A 19,109-nucleotide genomic window follows, 5' to 3' on the forward strand; every position below is an offset into this window, starting at 1 on the left:
ATCCCTGGGCATACTTTCATTTTAGATTTATCTAAAACCCCATTCCTCAGGGTATCCAGAGCAGAAGAGCTAGTAAATACCTCGAGCAGCGTACCCTCTTGGGATCCCGTCTCTTGCACACCCTAAAGATTACCTGTGTTCTAATCCAACTTCAGAAGCATTTCCATTTCATAAGCTAATATGAGGGACCAAGAGGCACTACTGCAATAGCTCCATGGCTTTGAAAGCAGAAATTGCTTTTACGTAAGTTTTGTTTTTCACCAAAAATTGGATGACCTGATAGAACAGCAAATACTCAGTTTTTCATTATACTTACTTTTACAACTGTTATTCTGAAACCACACATTTTTTTTTTTTTGTGAGCTACTAAATGGTGGTGCCTGGAAATATATATGTATATATTTGTAAATGTTTGCTCACTGGGTTAGTGATGTACTTGCACATGCAGCTTCCTCAGCCTGTTCTAAGTTATAACACTCAGTGAAATATTGAAATATCTTAAACATCAGTACCAGGATAAATGAACCTGAGATTACAAATCTTGTGGTTGTTCAGTATATTGGATGAAAAGACAAAAATGTGCAGACAACTCTGTCCCACAACAATATCTCAGAGACAGGATTGTGATTCAAGTAGATCCCTCTGATCAGATTTGAGTAAAAGTTTGAATAAAATAGACTTTTGTCAGGGCATTCAATGTGTAACAGGATTGTTTCAAATTTAAGCTTCTAGAATAATAGCTGAAATCGTCTAAGGTCAAAGCTGTGTCCTGTAGGCTGAGTCTCTGTATTTATGCTCTCTTTCCATGAAATGGGAATTCTACCTAACTGCACATCCACCCAGCACCCCTGACTCCTTGGGCAGACCCTCAATTGCTTTTTACAGTCAATTGGATCAAACTCTGTGTGGCATGAAAAAAGTAGGCGCAGTTTATGAATTGTATCTTCTATCCTACCCATTGGAAATGCATCTCTTCACTTCCACTTGCTGGAAAACAAGTTTTCTGCTGTTGGGCATAATAACTGAAGGAACAGAGGTGCATTGAAAGTAACACACACAAGGGCATAGAGAACAGAAATGTTGCTTCCCAGCATGACATTTTTTCACAGTTACAGTCTCTTTTCCCCGGTTTCTAGGAGTAGGAGAAACACTACGCTCAGTTCTGGGAAGTCAAGCAGATGTTGAATTTTGGGAATATGTAAGCTGAAAATTAAACTTTTAGATACAAAGATAAGTCACTGTTTCTGCTTTATTCAAAAGAAATTTGTAGCAGCTCTCAGACTTTCAGTACTAAGAGCTGACTCCATTGCACATTCCCTTTTATGATGAATATCTAGTCCTCTAAACCTACCCCCAGCTCTGTGAAACAGTTACGAGCACAGGAAACAAAAAATATGACTTGTTTAAGGTTGGCCCCGAAGTTTTCCTCAAACAGCCTTGGCCAGCAGTGCTCTCATGGTTTTGAGCTGGTGAGGATCCCCACTGCCCACGGTGCAGGTGCTGCATCTTTACTGGACTTGGTGCCAGCATGTGCACAGCTGCTTGAAAGACAGAAGGTTCAGAAAGATTGTACTAAGCATTATAAACCTGTGATGGGGGGACAACAAAGTTGGTGAAGGGTTTGGAGGGGACACCATATGAGAAGAAGCTAAAGTCACTTGGTTTGTTCAGTCTGGAGAAGAGGAGACTGGTGGCTACAGCTTCCTCACAGGAAGGGCAGGTGCTGATCTCTTCTCTCTGGTGACTATTGATAGAACGTGAGGGAATGGCAGGAAGGGTTAGGCTGGACATTATGAAAAGGTTCTGCACCCAAAGGGTGGTGGAGCACTGGAACAGGCTCCCCAGGGAGGTATCACGGCCCCAAGCCTGATGGTGTTCAAGAAGAGATTGGACAACACCTTCAGACACATGGTGTGAACTGTGGGGTTGTCATATGCAGAGACAGGAGTTGGGCTCAATGATCCTTGTGGGTCCTTCCAACTCAGGACATTCTATGATTCTATGATTCCATGCTATGGCCAAGGCAACAGCCACTACAGCCTAACTCCTGCTCCGTGCCTTGTCTCATAGCCGGTACCAAAGCCACTCCCATTTTTCCAATTCCTCTAGCATTGAGAAGCATAAGAGGAGCATACACAGGCTGACTCAAAGCAATCCATGAATATAGCTGAGGTGGCTGTGGAAGAGCAAGCAGGAGTACAGGTGCTAGCTCAGCTGCTTTATCACAGCTCTGCACCTGGACAAAGCAGCGGAGAGCAGCTGCAGGAGGGTTCGTTAGCACAGCAAAAAGATGCTTGTGGTTATTCTGCTTTTGTGTCACTTGTACAAAATAACTTAGTGAGCTTACATAGTGCATTATAACCTGGAGGTATATACTGGAGGGGGTACAGATTCCCATGTGGAACATGAAGTGGTGCTATGCAAAGAACTGGCGTCAAATTGTGAAGTGCTTTTCTATGCCATCTGGCTTTCCTCTATTTAGCCGTCTTGGTAGAAGGTAGATATCTTTGGTACCAAAAGTCAGGAAGAGGAAATTCTTGTCAGTGGTAAATTACAAGCATGTTGCCTTGGAGCTTCTAGACTAGAGCAGGATTGCTACCATTGACTAAGCTGAAGCCTTACAAAAGTGAGGCCATGTCCTCAGAAGGTGCTGTGTATTCCCCTTTCCAAAGAAAGCAAGTATAATAATTTCAGTACTGAGAAATGGTGCTGATGGAAATTCTTCCATATTATTCTTAGGTAAAACAACAGATGCCTAAGCAAAAAAAGCAAGTATAGCAATGCTCCTATTTGTGAAGGTCTGAATAAGTCAGTTCTGTATAAGCAAAATTTAGAACATGTATTCAAATCACCACTCTGTTTAATGTGTCTATGTAAAGAACACATTAAACAGAGAGATATGACGTCTAAATACTCCTTCGCCAGTGGAAAAATAGCCCCAATATGTAAAAAAAAGTTGTACATATTCAACATTAAATGAGCAGCAAACATAAATAAGAACAAAACAAAAATTAACCTGCAACTTATGATTCTACACTAAGGGAACGATATTATGATACATAGAGGTATCATATAACATTTTGGTATTATCATTTTATGATATCTGCGTCTTTTCAACAGAGGCTGCTTATATTCTTCATTACATCTTTTGTTGGAAAATAATTAATAAGTGTGATGGTCCTTTAAATCGTAGGTACTATACTGTGTAATAATACTTAAGAAGATTTTTGTGTCTCTCACTCCTTAAAAAAAAAAAAAAAAAAGTAAGTAATTAAATGTTGATCATGGAAAAATTAATCTTTCAAGAAGGGGTTGCAAATATATTTTTTCAGCTGTGCAATTTTCTGAAAAAATAGCTCTTTGCATAAAGACAAATAAGCATGTAAGTTCAATATAGGTCATTATTATTTTTTAATTTTTATTTTTCCTGTTTATTAAACCTGTTTCGGAATATTAATTGTGCATACAACTATTGCAGACTTTTCATTCTCTTCTCTAAGTCCTTGTTATATGCTATATATTTTATATCATTTAAAAGTATTGCTCCCTACAAAACTATTTTATACCTTGTTCTTAATTTGCATTCCAACTAATTGCTGTAGGAGTTTCGTATTTTTTGCAAAAGGACATATATTTCCAGATTTATTTTCTTTTGTTTTTCTTTCTTCCTCCTCCTCTCTGTAAATACTATCATAAAAGTACATTTAACAAGACTATTCACTACAAAAAACAGCAGTGACATGATACACCTCACTTCCACTTATGTAGTCTCTATCAATAACGACAGAAAGAGGATCAAGTGATAGAAATATATGTGATTTAAATCAGTAACTTTGAGAGTGTGTTTATTAAAGTTCCTTCAAGTGGAGATGAATAGCAGGTTTCTAAATGTTGTATTATGAGGGTAAGAAAATGAGTCATTATTTGTATTCTAGTGCAATAGAGTTGGGCAAGAACAACACTACAAGAGGGAATAAGCAGTCATATCTGACTGTTTATTCTGTTACATTCATCACCACGGGGTGTATCTGTACACGTCAGGTCAAGGTCAGTGATCCTTGCTCACATGAATCATTCTCAGTGCTAATGAAAACCACCCCTGATGCATTGTGTTCAAACACCAACAGCTTCAGCAGACGACAACATTGGACTGACTCACTTCTGCAAGCCAGAATTCACAGGTGAGGCAGAACGCTGAGTGGGAATTCAGGGCTTAGGATGGATAACGGATTAGCAGAGGCTGCTGGAGGAGAGCAACATTGGAAAAAAAGCGTATAGCTCCGAACCGGAGAACAAAACAGTGCTGTTGCATCATAGGCTATGGCTCATTTACACATTGGTTGTTTGAGTTTCAAAGCCAAAGAGAGACTCTGAAAGCCAAAAATTAATAAAGAAAGCACAACTTGTTTCTGAGTCAGTCTCCACAGAATAAGTTTTAAAGTTATGATAACAATGAATCCTAATCATCTTTCTCCACAAGCTTCTTGAAGTAAAGGAAACAGATGGAATACAGAGGCACAGAATGTATTTTTGTTTTGTTTTGTTTTGTTTTTGAAAGAAGGATCATTGCAAAGTCTGCATACATTTTCTCTGTATTTCAAAGGGTCCAGATAGAAACACGGATACACCTGGTGAAGGTGTTGGAGACATATATATATGTGTATATATATATATATATATGTATGAAAAATTAAAAATCAACTGTGGAACATCTTTTCAGGGCTGTTGCAGTGCCTGCTATAATTTGTCACACAGGTGGGTTTAATATCAAGATTACAAACACAAGTTATGCGCATTGTTTGTACTTCAGAAACATATTGCTCTGCCAAAGCCTTGGGACTACAACTGCATTTCAAAGTATTTTTTCTTGCCCGAAAATTACTAGTGTTCCATCTCTCTGTGCCTGTAACTTTTTAACCACTAAATGTGATTTTAAGAAGACAACAATTATTCAGCTACTAGTAGGTTTCTTATATTACAATGATCCTTTTACAAAAATTTTGGAGGCCCCATGCCAAAGCAAGTGCAGGGACGAGATTTTGGGGAAGTCCTCGGGACCTGAGTGAGGCAGAGGATGCTCCAGGGAGGTGAGGGAGGCAGGCTGCTATCTCACCACACATGGGCTTGTGGGAAGTGGGAATCTCAGGTTGAGTTACTCATCGTTATGGAGTCAGGAGTGTGCAGAACCAAGGATTTTGATGGCAGGAGGTAATGTACACATGTTTTTCAGGGAAGTTGCTGTAGGAGGACTTGCCGGCGGGCAGGAGGAGGTTTTTGCAGAGGACTGTCATTTCCCAAGTGTGCCAGCCGCCTGGTCCCGGGTGCCCACCACCTCCTCCTCCGATGTTCTCCCTCCCCACGGTACCAGCAGGGGGGCTGCCGTCGCTCTGCGTCCCCTCGCAGACCGCGGCGGCGCACGGACCCGGCCGGACAGGGGTCCAAACGCCGTCCCCCGCCGCTCCGTTCGCCGCTCCGGTTTGAGCGAGGCGGGGGGCGCGGGGCGGCGCTGCCCGGGGCTCCGCACTGCCTGCCCGCCCGCGCTGATTGACACCGGGCCGGGCGGAGGCGGGACCGCCGGCACCGCGCTGCTCCCGCCCGCCACCGCCGGGCAGCGAGACCCGCGCTCCGCTGCCGCCCCCGCGCTGTCCCCGCCAGGCTCGGCGCGGCGCTGCCCCCTCCCGCGGCATGGCCGGCGCGCTGGGCAGGGGGGCGGCGAGCTGGCGGATGCGGAGCGCGGCGGGCGGCAGGAAGGAGAAGCCGCCGGGCGGCAAGCCCCAGCCGCGGCACGGTAAGGGGGGCGGCCGCGGTGGGGCTCGGCGGGGTGCGCACCGAGGTGGGACGGGGAGCCCCGAGGTCTGTGCGGGGCAAGCCCGAGGCCAACTTGTCTGTGACTTGTTTTAACCGCTCTGCTGTTTTGGGGCAGTGAGAGCTTCTTTCCCTTTCCCCTTCAGCGGGTGCGACGGGAGGCGAGCTCCCTGCGCTCAAACTCCGCCGACCTGCGCCTCATGCCTTTTATTTATCACATATCGAAGCTAGGGGAGAGGAATAGTGTTCGCCTGCATTTTGGCATCTTGCTCTGACAGCGGCTGCTTTGATTGTTATTGCAGAAAGCATTTGCAGCCTGGCAAACGCCAGTGAATCTGGGAAGAGTCCTCGAAATCTTTTTTGGCTTGCATCTGTCTGGTCTTAATTCCAAGGAAGCACTGTTAAAAATGCTTATCCTGTATGCTCTTGTCCCCCTTTAACTGTTCAGGGAGACAGATGCTCTCTTCCAAGGCTAAGCAGTAGGCAAACAGTTCTTCCAAAATCAGATCCTGACTTTGAAAACGTAGAAGGGAATGGTGCCACATGAACTATTGGAAACAAGTGTTCAGGTTCGTGACCCGTTGTGTGCTGAATAGTGAATGCGGTTACTCAGAGCCAAATCTGTCATGTACCATTTCTTTACTGTAGCACTTAGCTGTCACCGTTGTCTGCTTTGATGAACAAACCCAACTGCTTATGGAGATATGGTCACAGTGTCTGGAAATCTCCCTAGAATTTGCTCTAGCTCTATATTCTCTGCGGGTTTTAAACCTACTATTTGGATAAGGGTGTTTGCACAACTCTCCGACCTAAGCCCTCAAGGATAAAGTAACCATTGAAGTTGCGTTAGAGTTCTGCTTTAATTTGTGCTTATTTGTTGTCAGATATGTCAGTCCTCAAAATAACTTTGTGCCTTTTCCAGAGAAAATAATTTGACTGTAGGAGTAATTTGTACTCTTCACAAGTATATAGAGCGCTGTAACGCACACAGTAATCTTGATGACAAAGGTGTTGGAATGACGAGGAGCCTGGCATCTTAGGCGATGGCATTCTGAAGAAGGTGCTTGCTATGAAACTAATACTCTCAAGTGCAGGTCTGAAGTGAAAGAAAACTAGAAGTTGCTCCTCTCACCAACTATTACTTGGATATTTCTGAGCTAGAGCGATTTTGCAGCCACACCTCTTTTTCTCTTTTCCTTGCTCGTGCCTCTTTCATAAGGCAAAGAGGAGACAGGCTAAAAGAGCCTGAGCGAAGGTTTTGTCAGCGGGTATCAAAAAAACCTCTAAAATAAGTAACTTTGCAAGAAAGGAAGTGTTATTTAGTTAGAGAATAAACGTGTCTGTTTAAAAATAGTTATAAATATTTATTCTGTTAGTTCTGAGTGTAATGCTGGTAGTGGGGAATAACTCATGAAAAAGAGAGTTGGTGGGATCCCTTTAAGTTATATACATCTTATTAATTGGTTTTATACAGTAGCTAGGCACATAGACCAAAATCCTGGATACAGTGAAGTTGGTGGGAATTTTGTCATTGACCTGAGAAGAGGCAGAATTGAACCCACAAACCATATGTTGTAATTGTAGAGCCAAACTGGAAACCTCTGACTGATACAGCTATGCAATTACGGCAAAGTTTATAATACTGCAGTATGCTGCCGTGATTAAAATATCATAAAAGTAGCTCTGCTATAAATTAGGGAGATACTTTATAACTTGATTCTAATTTAGCTTAACAAAAAGATGTTGTGTGCTTCAGTCTGTCAGAGTTGCTTCTTATAAATGTTTTGCAAAGCATCATGTGACACTAAATTCTCATTTAAGCAATTACTGTAACAACATGGAACACTAAATTACACCTCAGCACATATAGTTTGCATCCCAATTAATTTTCAACTATGCTTTAAGGATAATCACTCTTTCTGCTCTGCTGTCTTTGCAAGGTGCACTGGACTTATTTACCAGGTCATTTACTATCCCTTAACAGCTTCAGATATAAGGTAGAAACAAAATTAGACTAAATTTATGTGTCCCTAGTAATTTATTGGGTGCTACAGGGAGATATCTGGGGAGAAAAAAGAAGTGTGGTATTACTTTAGTATGCTTCTTACATTTTCAGTGTTATAGATACACTGTTTTCTAAGTCTGTGTAAAATTAACTGTAAGCGAATTTTGGATTTTGTAGACAGTATTGACCACTTCATGCAAGAATGGAAAATTTACTTAAAATGTTCAAGCTAAAGCATTAGAGAAGTTATAAGATATACCTAGAAGTAAACTTGTGTTATGTGGGCTGTCAGCAATTTTTTAACTGGCAAACAGATTTATAGGTTTGACTCTTTCATATATGCATGCACACAGTTATCAAAGTGAAGTGAGAACTATTCACAAGAGAACTGGGAGGTATCAGAAGTATGAAATACTTTCAATTTTGGGAAGTAATGTTGTTCTTTCCTATTCTCTTTTTGGTGCAAAGCCATTTCAATGGGCCACCAACCTGGGTTGGTAAAAAGTGGCACAGCTCCATGGATCTCAGTGGCACTGCTATGATTGACATCAGCTGAAGACCAATCACAATATTTCTGTGTATGTTTTCATTAAGATACTTTTATTTGGTATCACTTATGAGTCTAAACTGGCAGGATGCATAGTGAATTGTGAACACCTGAGCAAACCTGCTGTTTAATTGAGTCAAGTTACAAGTATTTGCCAGCTTTGATGTTCGTCTCACCTTTTATATCAGTAATTATTGTGACTTTTCTATCCTTTTCAAATATTCTAAAACACAAATATGATTTTTTTTCCTATGATCTCATGTGCAGAAGTTCTTGTATTACACTTTGTGAAGTTCCATATGCCAGAAAACAATGTAAAGTAGGACTAGCATTTCCACCCATTGTGGTCTAGACAGCAAACAAACTCTATGCCAAGACTCCAGTGAAAAGTTCAAGATCCTCTTTAGATGATGAATATTAATGGTCTTGTAAAAAGCCTGTTTTTAAATGATTAAGTGTTGGGTTAGTATTGGCACCTTACCTGTAAAATCACCTAAGAGCTTGAAAACCTGGATGGATGGCTCTAGTCAGAATTCTTTTACATATATTCTGTAAGCAGAAGATGTTAGGGAGTAGCGTAGTAGAAACCACAATGTAAACGAAGCAGTATTTTACTGCACTACTTAAGAAAACATTAAAATACTTGTTTGAAAATATCTCCTTTGAGAAGTAGATACGGAAAGTTTGTGACTAAAAGCTGTGAAACAGAAAGATGTTTTGAGTTCCTTGACACTGCCAAAAATAACTTCTGGAGAGAAAGTGATATTTTACATCCTTTTTTTTAAAAGCTATGTGAATGTTTTGTAGTAAAAATGTAGTTCTGCATCCTTAGTATTAATACAGTTACCAGGGGAAAATAGCATAAGTAAATAGTGCTGGACGTACGTGTGGAAGTGTGTGTACACATAGGTGATACTTTAGACAGAAAATGATTACTTATTAAATTATATGATTTTTTTTTTTAGACTGCTCACAAGATGTCACAAATTTAGGTGGGGGAGTGGAAGTCCTCTATGCTGCAGCCAGCACAACTAAATCAGTTGATATTGTGCCAATATGTTGGATCATGGCCAAGTAGGCTAGATAAATAAATGTGAGCTGTAGTGACACAGACCTCTTTCTCACCTGGACCCACTGACTTATTTTAGCCTTCACCTGTCTGGTGATGTCACAGAATAAGACAAAAGCTGTTGTCTTCATTTCTGTTCGGAGTTTATTCCTTCTGACGGTAACTGAAAGGTTGTAGTGCAGTAAGGATTGAAGTCCTTACTTCGCTCCAGAGAAGTGGACTCTGCTAGTTGTGTTAAACTGATGGAAGGACATGGAGGAAGGAAAAAACCTACAAACCTGTCTGTTGTTTCGTCTCATATAAACTTAGATATATGCATGTATGCTGATGACTTCTGGTTGCTACTGGCTTGGCCTGGACTAAGTTCATGGTTGATGGTAGGGAAATTAAGTGCTTGAGCTTTCCAGTTTCAGATGTTCTTATCTTCATGCATTTCTTCTTGGAATATTCAAGAATGTGCCTCAGTATTTTCTGTTGGCTTATACCTTGTTTTCCTTCTTGGTCTCCTGGGAAATAATGTTATCGGTCATATTGAGGTAGTCATAACCAAATCTTGTGTTTTGCTGGAGGCATAGTTCTCTACGCCTCACTTATTACATATGGCTTACTGTAGTATTTATAAAAGTATATGTCTGAAATTCAAGTAGACATTTTTGTATATATGTATTTCTTTATATATGTATAAATCTGTTTAACATAAAAGAATAGAAATTCTCTTCTTGAAGCAAGTGAACCTTATCTGTGATCACCTGGAATACTCTGTAGGTAGACTTTAAATCTTAATGTATTTTTCTAGCCTATATGTGCAGAGAGTGTGAACATTTGTGTTATTTCTACATAGATCTACTAGCACTTAGATGCCTTAGCCACTTTTTGGGGTCTCACTGCTCAGTGAGTGTATGTTTGCTATATGTAATACAGACATTGCTGTGAAGGCATAGCTTTCAAAACAAATGGATGAATAAAGGGTTTGACCTGAAGAGCAAGAAGGGTTGGTTTACCAAACGTATTTTAACTTGCTTATCCTTTTCTTGATGAAAGTACCAGCTGATACCTCTTTACTTATCTTAATCAGAGTATAGACATAACAGGTAGAACCTCTTAAAGAACTTATGTGATTTAGGAGTTAAGTTCCATTCTGTGTACTGTTTTTTGTGGGTGTGGGTTTTTTTATTTTATTTTATTTTTTTAAATTTTTTTAAAGCTGTACACAACGGTGTTACTGTAAGAAAGGTAATACTCTTCATGGCCAGATATGTGCATGATAAAACCAGCAGGTACCTGTTACATGGCAACTTGATGTGCTTTTCTCCACCTAATTCATGGAAGAGGTTATTTATGATACTGATAAAACCTGGCACTATAACTTGCACAATTAGAAGCAAGTAATCAGAGCTACAAATCCATAAATTATTCTAAATTTGAATTTACAATAGAATGACAAACTCACTATCTAGATCTTAGAAGTAGACTCCAAATACAGTTTTAGGATATTCATTGAAATCTAATTTTGGCACAGAAATGTAGTAAAGAAACCAAATACTTCCCCTCCATTCCATAACCAGATTCATTTTTCTAACCCTTTTTTTAACAAAGATTTGGAGAGTTTTAATCAGAGAGAGGCCACAAATCACTTTGCTGGGAAATGCAAGGTATGCTTTAAAAAGGGGGGAGAAAAAGTCACTTTCCTGATCATGTGGCTCTTGTTTTTTTTTTAAATTGTGAAGCTGGGTGAAATGATTACTCTGACAGAACTATAGAAACTATCGCATTTTACCTTCTGAAGTATTTTATGTTTTGAGTAACCATGGCTCAGGGGCATTTTATACTCACATCTGGAAGTTTCCAGTCTTAGTATTCAGTTTAGCATCTCTGTCTTTCCATTTGGCCATGCCATGTTGAAACAATGAATCATCTTGTCCATTACCTAAAGTTGGAATGTCTGTTTATGCTCTGAATTTGTTTCATCAAGTCGCCATAATAACTGATTGGAACCGTGGCAGCTCTGACTGCTTTCCCATATGTATTTGGGCTGGACTTTACCCAGTGCTGTTCTGAGAAACAGAAGGATAAGCCATCACAAACCCTGGAATTTCTTTATCCTCTCAGGATTCAACCTCTCTTTCTCATAAAACTGTAGGGTAGCATTTTTGTATTCTGTCTCTGTGCATATGAAATCTAGTGGAGGCTGTAGTGTTTCCATTCATACAAAATCATAGCAGATTTGAAATTCACCTATGTGTGGAGGGGTCTTGATAGATAAAGATTTGTTGCTAAATTAGTCAGGCTCAAAGGAATCTCAAGGCCACTTCGAGAAGCTGAGAACAGAATCTGCTTTGAGAAAGAGGGGTGTTCCTCAGTCAGTGGGGTCCTGGCGTGGCGTGAATCATTGGACATATCATCAATGAGACTCCAGCACATGGACAGCCCATGATACTCATTTAGCAAATCCATGCTTGGAGCATGGACACGTGATTAGAATATAGTTGCATATATAAGGAGGCTTGTTTCTGTAATAAATGGCTTTAGCGTGATTCACGTTGAATCGAATTGTGTGCTGAGTCCTTTATCGCTCCAACACCTATGTTTAACAGTTAAACCAGAAATGTTGTTGTTGTAGGTTCATTTTGATACACTCTGTTTTGTTGGTGGATTTTAAATTAGTACTGATTAAAACATTGAAGCATTAAATAAAAAGTGAAACGAAAATATAGCTGCATTCTTTGATTAATTTAATAATGTTAATAGACCAGACAAGTGACATGTGGCAGGAAGACTGTGCCAGCAAACGCAAATTCACACCTCTTGCCATGTGAGTGGGCTTGCAGATAGCACTCAGATTGCTATTTGAGCAGAGTGTTTTGCAAATAAATGTCTTTTTGTTAAAAAGGTATTGCACTGGCTGTACCTTGACTCAATTAATAGCATGTAGCCTTAACCTACTTTGTTGTGGTATCATGGAAGTGATTTTCTTCATTTCCATGAAAAAAGTAACTTTGTTGCATTTGGAACATAAATACTTAAGGATCTGCTAAACAAATAAAACCAAAGTGTTGTGTAAAACATATGTGTTATTTTTGATATGGCTTTGTGGTCTTGTTTTGTGCACTGTGAGGTCTAAAAATATCTTTGTGTGCCATCTATGACCAATTTTCATTACGAGTTGTTGATGCCACATTACTATGCGAAGTATCGAAAAGTAGAAATGAGGAGTAGGAATTATAATCATAGAAACATTCCAGTTGGAAGAGACCCTCATGATCATAGAGTCCAACCATAGCTTAACTCTAGCACTAAGCCGTGTCCTTAAGAACCTCGTCTATATGTCTTTTAAACACCTCCAGAGATGGTGACTCAACCACTTCCCTGGGCAGCCTTTTCCAGTGCTTCACAACCCTTTCCATGAAGAATTTTTTCCTGATATCTAATGTGAACCTTCCCTTGTGCAACTTGAGGCCATTTCCTCTTGTCCCATCACTTGCTACTTGGGAGAAGAAACCAACACACTACTTTCAGGTAGTTGTAGACAGCAATAAGGTCTCCCCTCAGCCTCCTTTTCTCCAAGCTAAACAGCCCCAGTTCTCTGAACTGCTCCTCATAAGACTTGTGCTCAAGCACTAATTAGCGAGTAGAACCTTCTCCTGAAGGCAGATTAAAGTAGAACTCTTAGTTTGTGATAACAAACCCAAGAGCCTGTGGAAAGAAAGGAGAAAAAAGGCTTGTTATTGTCAGTGACTGCATTGAGCATTGCTATACAAACCATTCCAGTATTTTGTTAGATACTTTTCATTCTGAAGCTCTGAAACTGTGGAGCTGTCTGAACTGCTGGCATTTGTAATGAGGGGGAGGAATGGGAGGTTGAGAAGAGATACTCTTTCTCCAGAAGCTGGATTGAGTAAATTTGCGTAGTGTAACCAGGTGTCCTCACCCTTTTTGGCTGATAGTCACTGTGGCTTTATGTGGGAGGTCATGATCGCTGCTAGACAAGAAGTGGGAGTGATTAAAATTTTTTAGGAGGTGAGAGGAGGTTCTGTAATGAGAAAGCTGTATGCAGAAGGCCCGAGGCACCCTTGCGATGCATTCACATCAGCCAGGACCACAAAGCAGATGAGTTACTGTTTTCTGTCCTGGGCAGAACGTCTCCAGGATTCTGCATCATTTTTAAAAATAAGACATCCCGATAATGACATATCAGCATCAATGATATATGGCTTATAATGTTCAAACCTGAGTTAGAGGGGATGGGAACACATTCTTCAATTTTTATGTAAGCTAGGGCTGTGAATTTTTGGCTGTCTAGCTATTTGGAATTCCAAGAGATATTCAGGTCTTCAAATCCATTTAAAAACTGGAGAAATGCTTTAGGGAAACACGGTCTTTTCGAGTCTGGATGACGTTGGGCTTTGCAGATTCTCTATAGCAGCCTGCTTCTGGTCCAGGTATTGATTTCAGTTAACAGTGAAGTAGCCTGAGGGATGGTCAGTTGTTTTTGTTAATGGTACAGCTGGGTGCAGCCTAAATTGCTTCAAGCCTTTGGTCTACCAAGGCAAGTTCTAACGAAGCAAAAAAGAACTGATCACTGGTTTTATTCATTGTGCAACAGGAGGACGTCTTGTTATTTTTCGCTGCAAGGTGGGAATGGTCTGATCAGAATAGGAGCAGTTTTTGTTGTTGTTGTGTTGTGTGTAGTCTTTGTTTTCTTAATGTCCAGGCTGAGAAGCTAGTCCCAGTTCAATTATTTTACTGTATTACTATATTACAAATGTAAAGGTGGGAAAAGGATCATCTTGCACAAAATGTATTGACTGAAGGGAGATTCTTATCGTGGAATTACTTGATTTTGTGGGACGTAGTTGCTGTCTGTATGTACCGTATCAATCATTGAGCTTATTTTCTAGACTTCTTGAATTCTTCTGTTTTGCCACGTGTTCCAGGGACTGAAGTGACTGAAGCAGACAAACGATCTCACGGAAGTGATGAGTAAGTGACACCTGACAGTTTTTCAGAGTTCTTAATAGCCTTGAGCACTTGTTTCATTGCAGGAAGGGTCAATGTGAAGATGCATCCTGGATCGTGGCTAGCTTCTTTTCCCATATTTTATTCCTGTAGCATCATAATGCCAGTTTGATGGCAGGTGGACAGTTTTAGCCAATGGCTTTTGTATTCTGCAAATGGAAACTCTATTTTATTACTTTCTCACTGTAAAAAGAAGGAAGTTCCAAAATTCTCTATTGGTATGGTATGACAGTAGTATATGTATTGTTTTTTGTTCAAATAAAAATGTTTAGATTCACTAAGTTCTGATTATATTTAGCATATCTAGTCTAAACCTGAGGAATGCGTAGGATAATTCAGGTTGAAAGAATCCTAAGGACGATCTCTAGTCTAGTCTCCTGCTCAGTGTCAACTGTGAGATCAGATCAGGTTGCTCAGGGCTTTCTTCACTCCAGTCTTGAAAATATCCAAGGAAGGAGAATGGACAAAATCTGGCAACCGGTTACTTTTTCACAAGTCAAAATTAAAAATTGAGCTTGAAAACTTTGGAAGAGTGGGATTTCTAGATAATGGCCATGTCTTCCTAGATATCAGGCCAAGAGTGAGTGGTGCTAAACTGATTCCACTGATGATCTGTAGCATCACTTGCAAAACACAGTGCAAACTGCCTTATTCTAAGATATTCCAGAAAATATATTATGACAAGCTAATAATTTGCTCGTATGAGTAGCTCTCTGAATAGAAAGAATGATGACTACTCCTGCCCTGTTTCCCCCAAAATAAGAGAGGGTCTTATATTAATTTTTGCTCCAAAAGATGCTTACTTTTTTACATTTATAGCTGCGTGGACACTATTTAAATTGACTTTTTAAATGAACTGTAACTAGGGCTTATTTTTGGAGTAGGGCTTATATTTTGAGCATCCTCAAAAATCCTGAAAAATCATGCCAGGGCTTATTTAAAGGGTAGGTCTTATTTTCAGGGAAACAGGTTAGGCTTCCAGGGCCTTATCAGAGAGCACTTAGAAACATGGCAGCTTTCTGAGAAATGCAGAAGAGTATGCCAGGTACCTGGCCCTGCAACTATCTGTTGCATAAATCAGAAGTGCAGGTAAGATTTTGTATGACAGGAAGGAACTTGGCAACTTGAGTAACGGAAATGTTCCAGTGAAGTTATAGCATAGAGGTCTCTGGTCATTATGGAAAGAATCTCAAAGAGAATGCTTTTCTGCTTGTTTGCTTGCTTGCTTGCTTGCTTTCTTTCTTTCTTTCTTTCTTTCTTTCTTTCTCTCTCTCTCTCTCTCTTTCTCTCTCTCTTTCTTTCTCTCTTTCTCTCTCTCTTTCTCTCTCTATTTCTCTCTCTCTTTCTCTTTCTCTTTCTTTCTCGGTGGCCAAATTGCAGCCACAGGCCTGACGTTCACTGAACATGCTTGTGAACATCAGGAGCCTTTCACAAACTTTCTGGGGTCTGTCTCTTGCTTCTTTGGCAAGGCATCTGTAATCCTGATGGTCTTGAAGGATCTGAGCTCCCAGCTTTGGGATAGCAGCATGGTGGCCTGCTCTGAGGCTCCTCATGCCACCCCACCAGCAGGGTGGGTGAGTTTCTCCAGGTGTCCCCCATGTATAGCTTGAGGAATCTGCTGAAGAAACTACAGCTCCATTTCATCTTTATATCCTGGTATCTTCTTGTGTACAAGCCTGCTGGTGAATTTCATTGTTTTCCAACAATATTCATGAGTAAGAAATCATCATTCAATGCAGCCTCAATTGCTGGTAATGTTTTCCTGGTATAGAAGAGTACTGCTTTTCTTTCCAAGGAAGCACTTCATAATTTTTGCTATTAACAGCGATTGTCACACATATCCTAATAAATTCAGCTATTTAGTATAATTAATTTATTAAAACTTCTGCAAACCTGTAATAGGGTACATTGGGCCGTGGGCACTCTCAAGGCACTCATGATAAAAGGTTGTTTGGAGAGACACTTTCTTTGCTTAATAATATTTTAATACAATCTTTCATTGAGTTCTGTGGCCATTAAAGTCTCAGTTTTGAAATTCTACTCTTGCTTGTGTTGTCCCCAACTGGGTAATTTGTTGTTGTTGTTTTTTAAAGTCTGATATTTCATTTTATCTTTGTCCCATTGCTCTTTGCAGGTTTTGCTTTTAGCAAGTAGATGGATAAGCATTTCTATCAGTACATGTCTGATTCAAAAATCTTTGTTCAATGGTTTTCCTTGGACCTTACAATCCCAGTAATACTTCAGGTGTCAAAGTTAGAGGCAACACATGATTTAGAAACTAATTCAGTTAATTTAAGCAATTTATGATTTTTCTAATGCAAGGAAAAATTAAGGACTATATCTGCTAGCAAAGTTGTAAAGAATCAGCAGTGGCTGCCTTTGTAATGCAAATGCCAAGCTGGATTTCTCCTGTTTGTGATCTTTAACTTGTTTGTTTAGAGTTAGTACCTGTATTTCAACAGTTGTATTTTTAAATGTGCCTATGTGTGAGAAGGTGAGCATGAAACTGATCCATGTAGCAGAAGGAATTATAATGGACTAATAGCTTTTTCAGGAATCTGTGTTCTCTGGTTGTTAACTTACTGAATCTTGAACCTGGTGTGGATAGATGTTCTGCATGAAGGGTGACATGAAGTACTTTAATTGTCAGAGCAGCACTGCGCAGTGCATGTCTGTTACCACATTTTGCTGTTTGTATGGTTTTTGCTCCAGAAGAAGATGGCGATCACAGCAGGCATGATTGAAGAGTGTGGCTGGGAACTCTGCTGCCATCTGTGTTAGCGCTGGCTGTTCATGTTGTATGCTTGCTTCCATATGTGTAGTTTAGCACTTAGTCTCTACATCCACTGGAGTAACATATCTGAAAACAGTTGTGATAATGAAAGTCGATAGCAAACAGTCATTTAAGGAGTCAATTTACTTGTTTTCAGTGTGCGTGCTCTGTTTTGGTGCCAAATTTGAACTCATCGCTTTTGGCTTTATACATCGTAATCACCTCCACAGCAACCACTGTGATGCCATAAACAGAGGGTTTGACTTCAGGTGAAGAATGTAGGCAGTAAAAGCAAAAACACCCATAAAGGAAAAAGTGGGAGGATGGGGAGGACAGGGAAAGTGATTATTCTGGCTTTTTCTCTGTAGTGATTTCCCCCCCCCCCCCCCCCCCTTTTTTTTTTATCTTTACTGATAGCTGCAAGAAAATAAATTCTTTTAAAATGTCAGAATGGAGCTCCCATTTTAGATGGTATAATTGAAAAAAATGTATAAACAGCGGAGTTTTATTCTGCATAGGACTTCTTTTTCTTCCTTTCCATTCATTTTTAAAAAATCACTTTAGTAAATCCACCGTGGGAGGATAGTTTTGCTGCTGTGCTTTTCCCAGGATGCAGCAAGAGAAATTGCATTTGCAGTTCACAGAGAATGAAATTAAACTTGCTCTGTACTCATGATCCACTACTCCTACACCCAGCACATTTTGGGGAGGGACTCTTTGTTGCGTTCTATAGGAGACAGTGCCCTGGATGTGCTTGCACCTGCTCTTGTGCATGAAGGAACAGGCACAGTTTTGGGCCCACGTAGCTCTGAAATTAGAATTAGGTTCTGTGTGGAGTGCCTGTGTGTGTGTCTGCCTCCTCTCTCAGGTGTTGATCTTGGAAGGGGAGACTTCAAAAGTGTGCCACTTTGCTTATAGAGATTGAGGCTACTTGCTGTTCTGTAAAATATGTATAAATGCTTAGAAAACTCATGTTTTTAGAGAGCATCAGGCAATTGAAGGATACCTATTTTCACCTTGCATCATCTCATGTTCAAAACATAGTTGGATGCTAAACTGTAAAATCAGTAAAAAGTAATTGGTGTTATTATATAAATGCAAACCACATTGTGGCAACTGAAAGAGCAGGCTGTCATTTGTATGTTTAGTTGGGTGGCAGTGGGAAAGGAAACAGAAAACCCCCCACACTCCTTTTTCTTTTTGAGCAATAAAATCTCACTCTTTAACCCTTCAACCATCCATCTGATAGAGATTATGTACATAAACCTCTATTTCTAAGCTTTTGTACTACTTCTACAGCTGGCCAATTCTTACCTACCTGAAGCTTCTCTAAAGCAGCTTCAGGTAGGTAAATGCTCAAATGACCTTAGTGCTTAAGTACCTTAAGTACCTCCCTAACAGACCACCCAGCAATAAGTACTTCCTTTCTTTACTGAGCAGAGATTGAATGCCTATATTGCCTATGGAGAAAAAAAATCACTTCTAAGTGTAGAGAAAGCCCAAGAATCAGCAAGGATCTCTGTCTAATATAATGCTACTCCTGTGCTCCACAAAGCTTGTTAATGTGAGGAGACTCCCATGATATATATATAAAAAAGTTAGCACTGTCTGTTCGACAATTCCAGCGGTTTTCATTTACATTTCAAAGCCAGAGAGAGACTGAGAGCCCCCATATCTGTAATTCCAATAGTCCCTCTGTCTGGATGACTGTTTCTGTAAAACTGACACAGGATGGGCAGTTTTCATCAGTTTCATTTGTTCCGTCTTCTCAGATGAGCTTTTAATCTCCTGCTTGCTGATCCCTGGTTTATAATCAGATTTGACAGAGATAGCAAGGCAGTAAATATCTTGATGTGAATGTCTGTAGCAAGATAGACCTGTCGTTTCTCTTTTC

General features: G+C 40.1%; 1 protein-coding gene across 1 annotated transcript in view; it reads left to right on the plus strand.

The window, feature by feature from the left end:
- Nucleotides 1–5,685: 5,685 nt before the first annotated feature.
- The window catches only part of ZNF385D (zinc finger protein 385D), a gene marked incomplete at both ends in the record, with an annotated part of 422,577 nt that continues 409,153 nt past the window's right edge, over nt 5,686–19,109 (plus strand). Inside the window, one exon of the mRNA XM_080364337.1 lies at nt 5,686–5,788. Within this exon, the coding sequence (XP_080220463.1) occupies nt 5,686–5,788 (103 nt within the window). The remainder of the gene's footprint in view (nt 5,789–19,109) is intronic.

The sequence above is a fragment of the Nesoenas mayeri genome (genome assembly GCF_963082525.1).
Source record: "Nesoenas mayeri genome assembly, chromosome: 2".
In the NCBI taxonomy this organism is placed as follows: Eukaryota; Metazoa; Chordata; class Aves; order Columbiformes; family Columbidae; genus Nesoenas; species Nesoenas mayeri.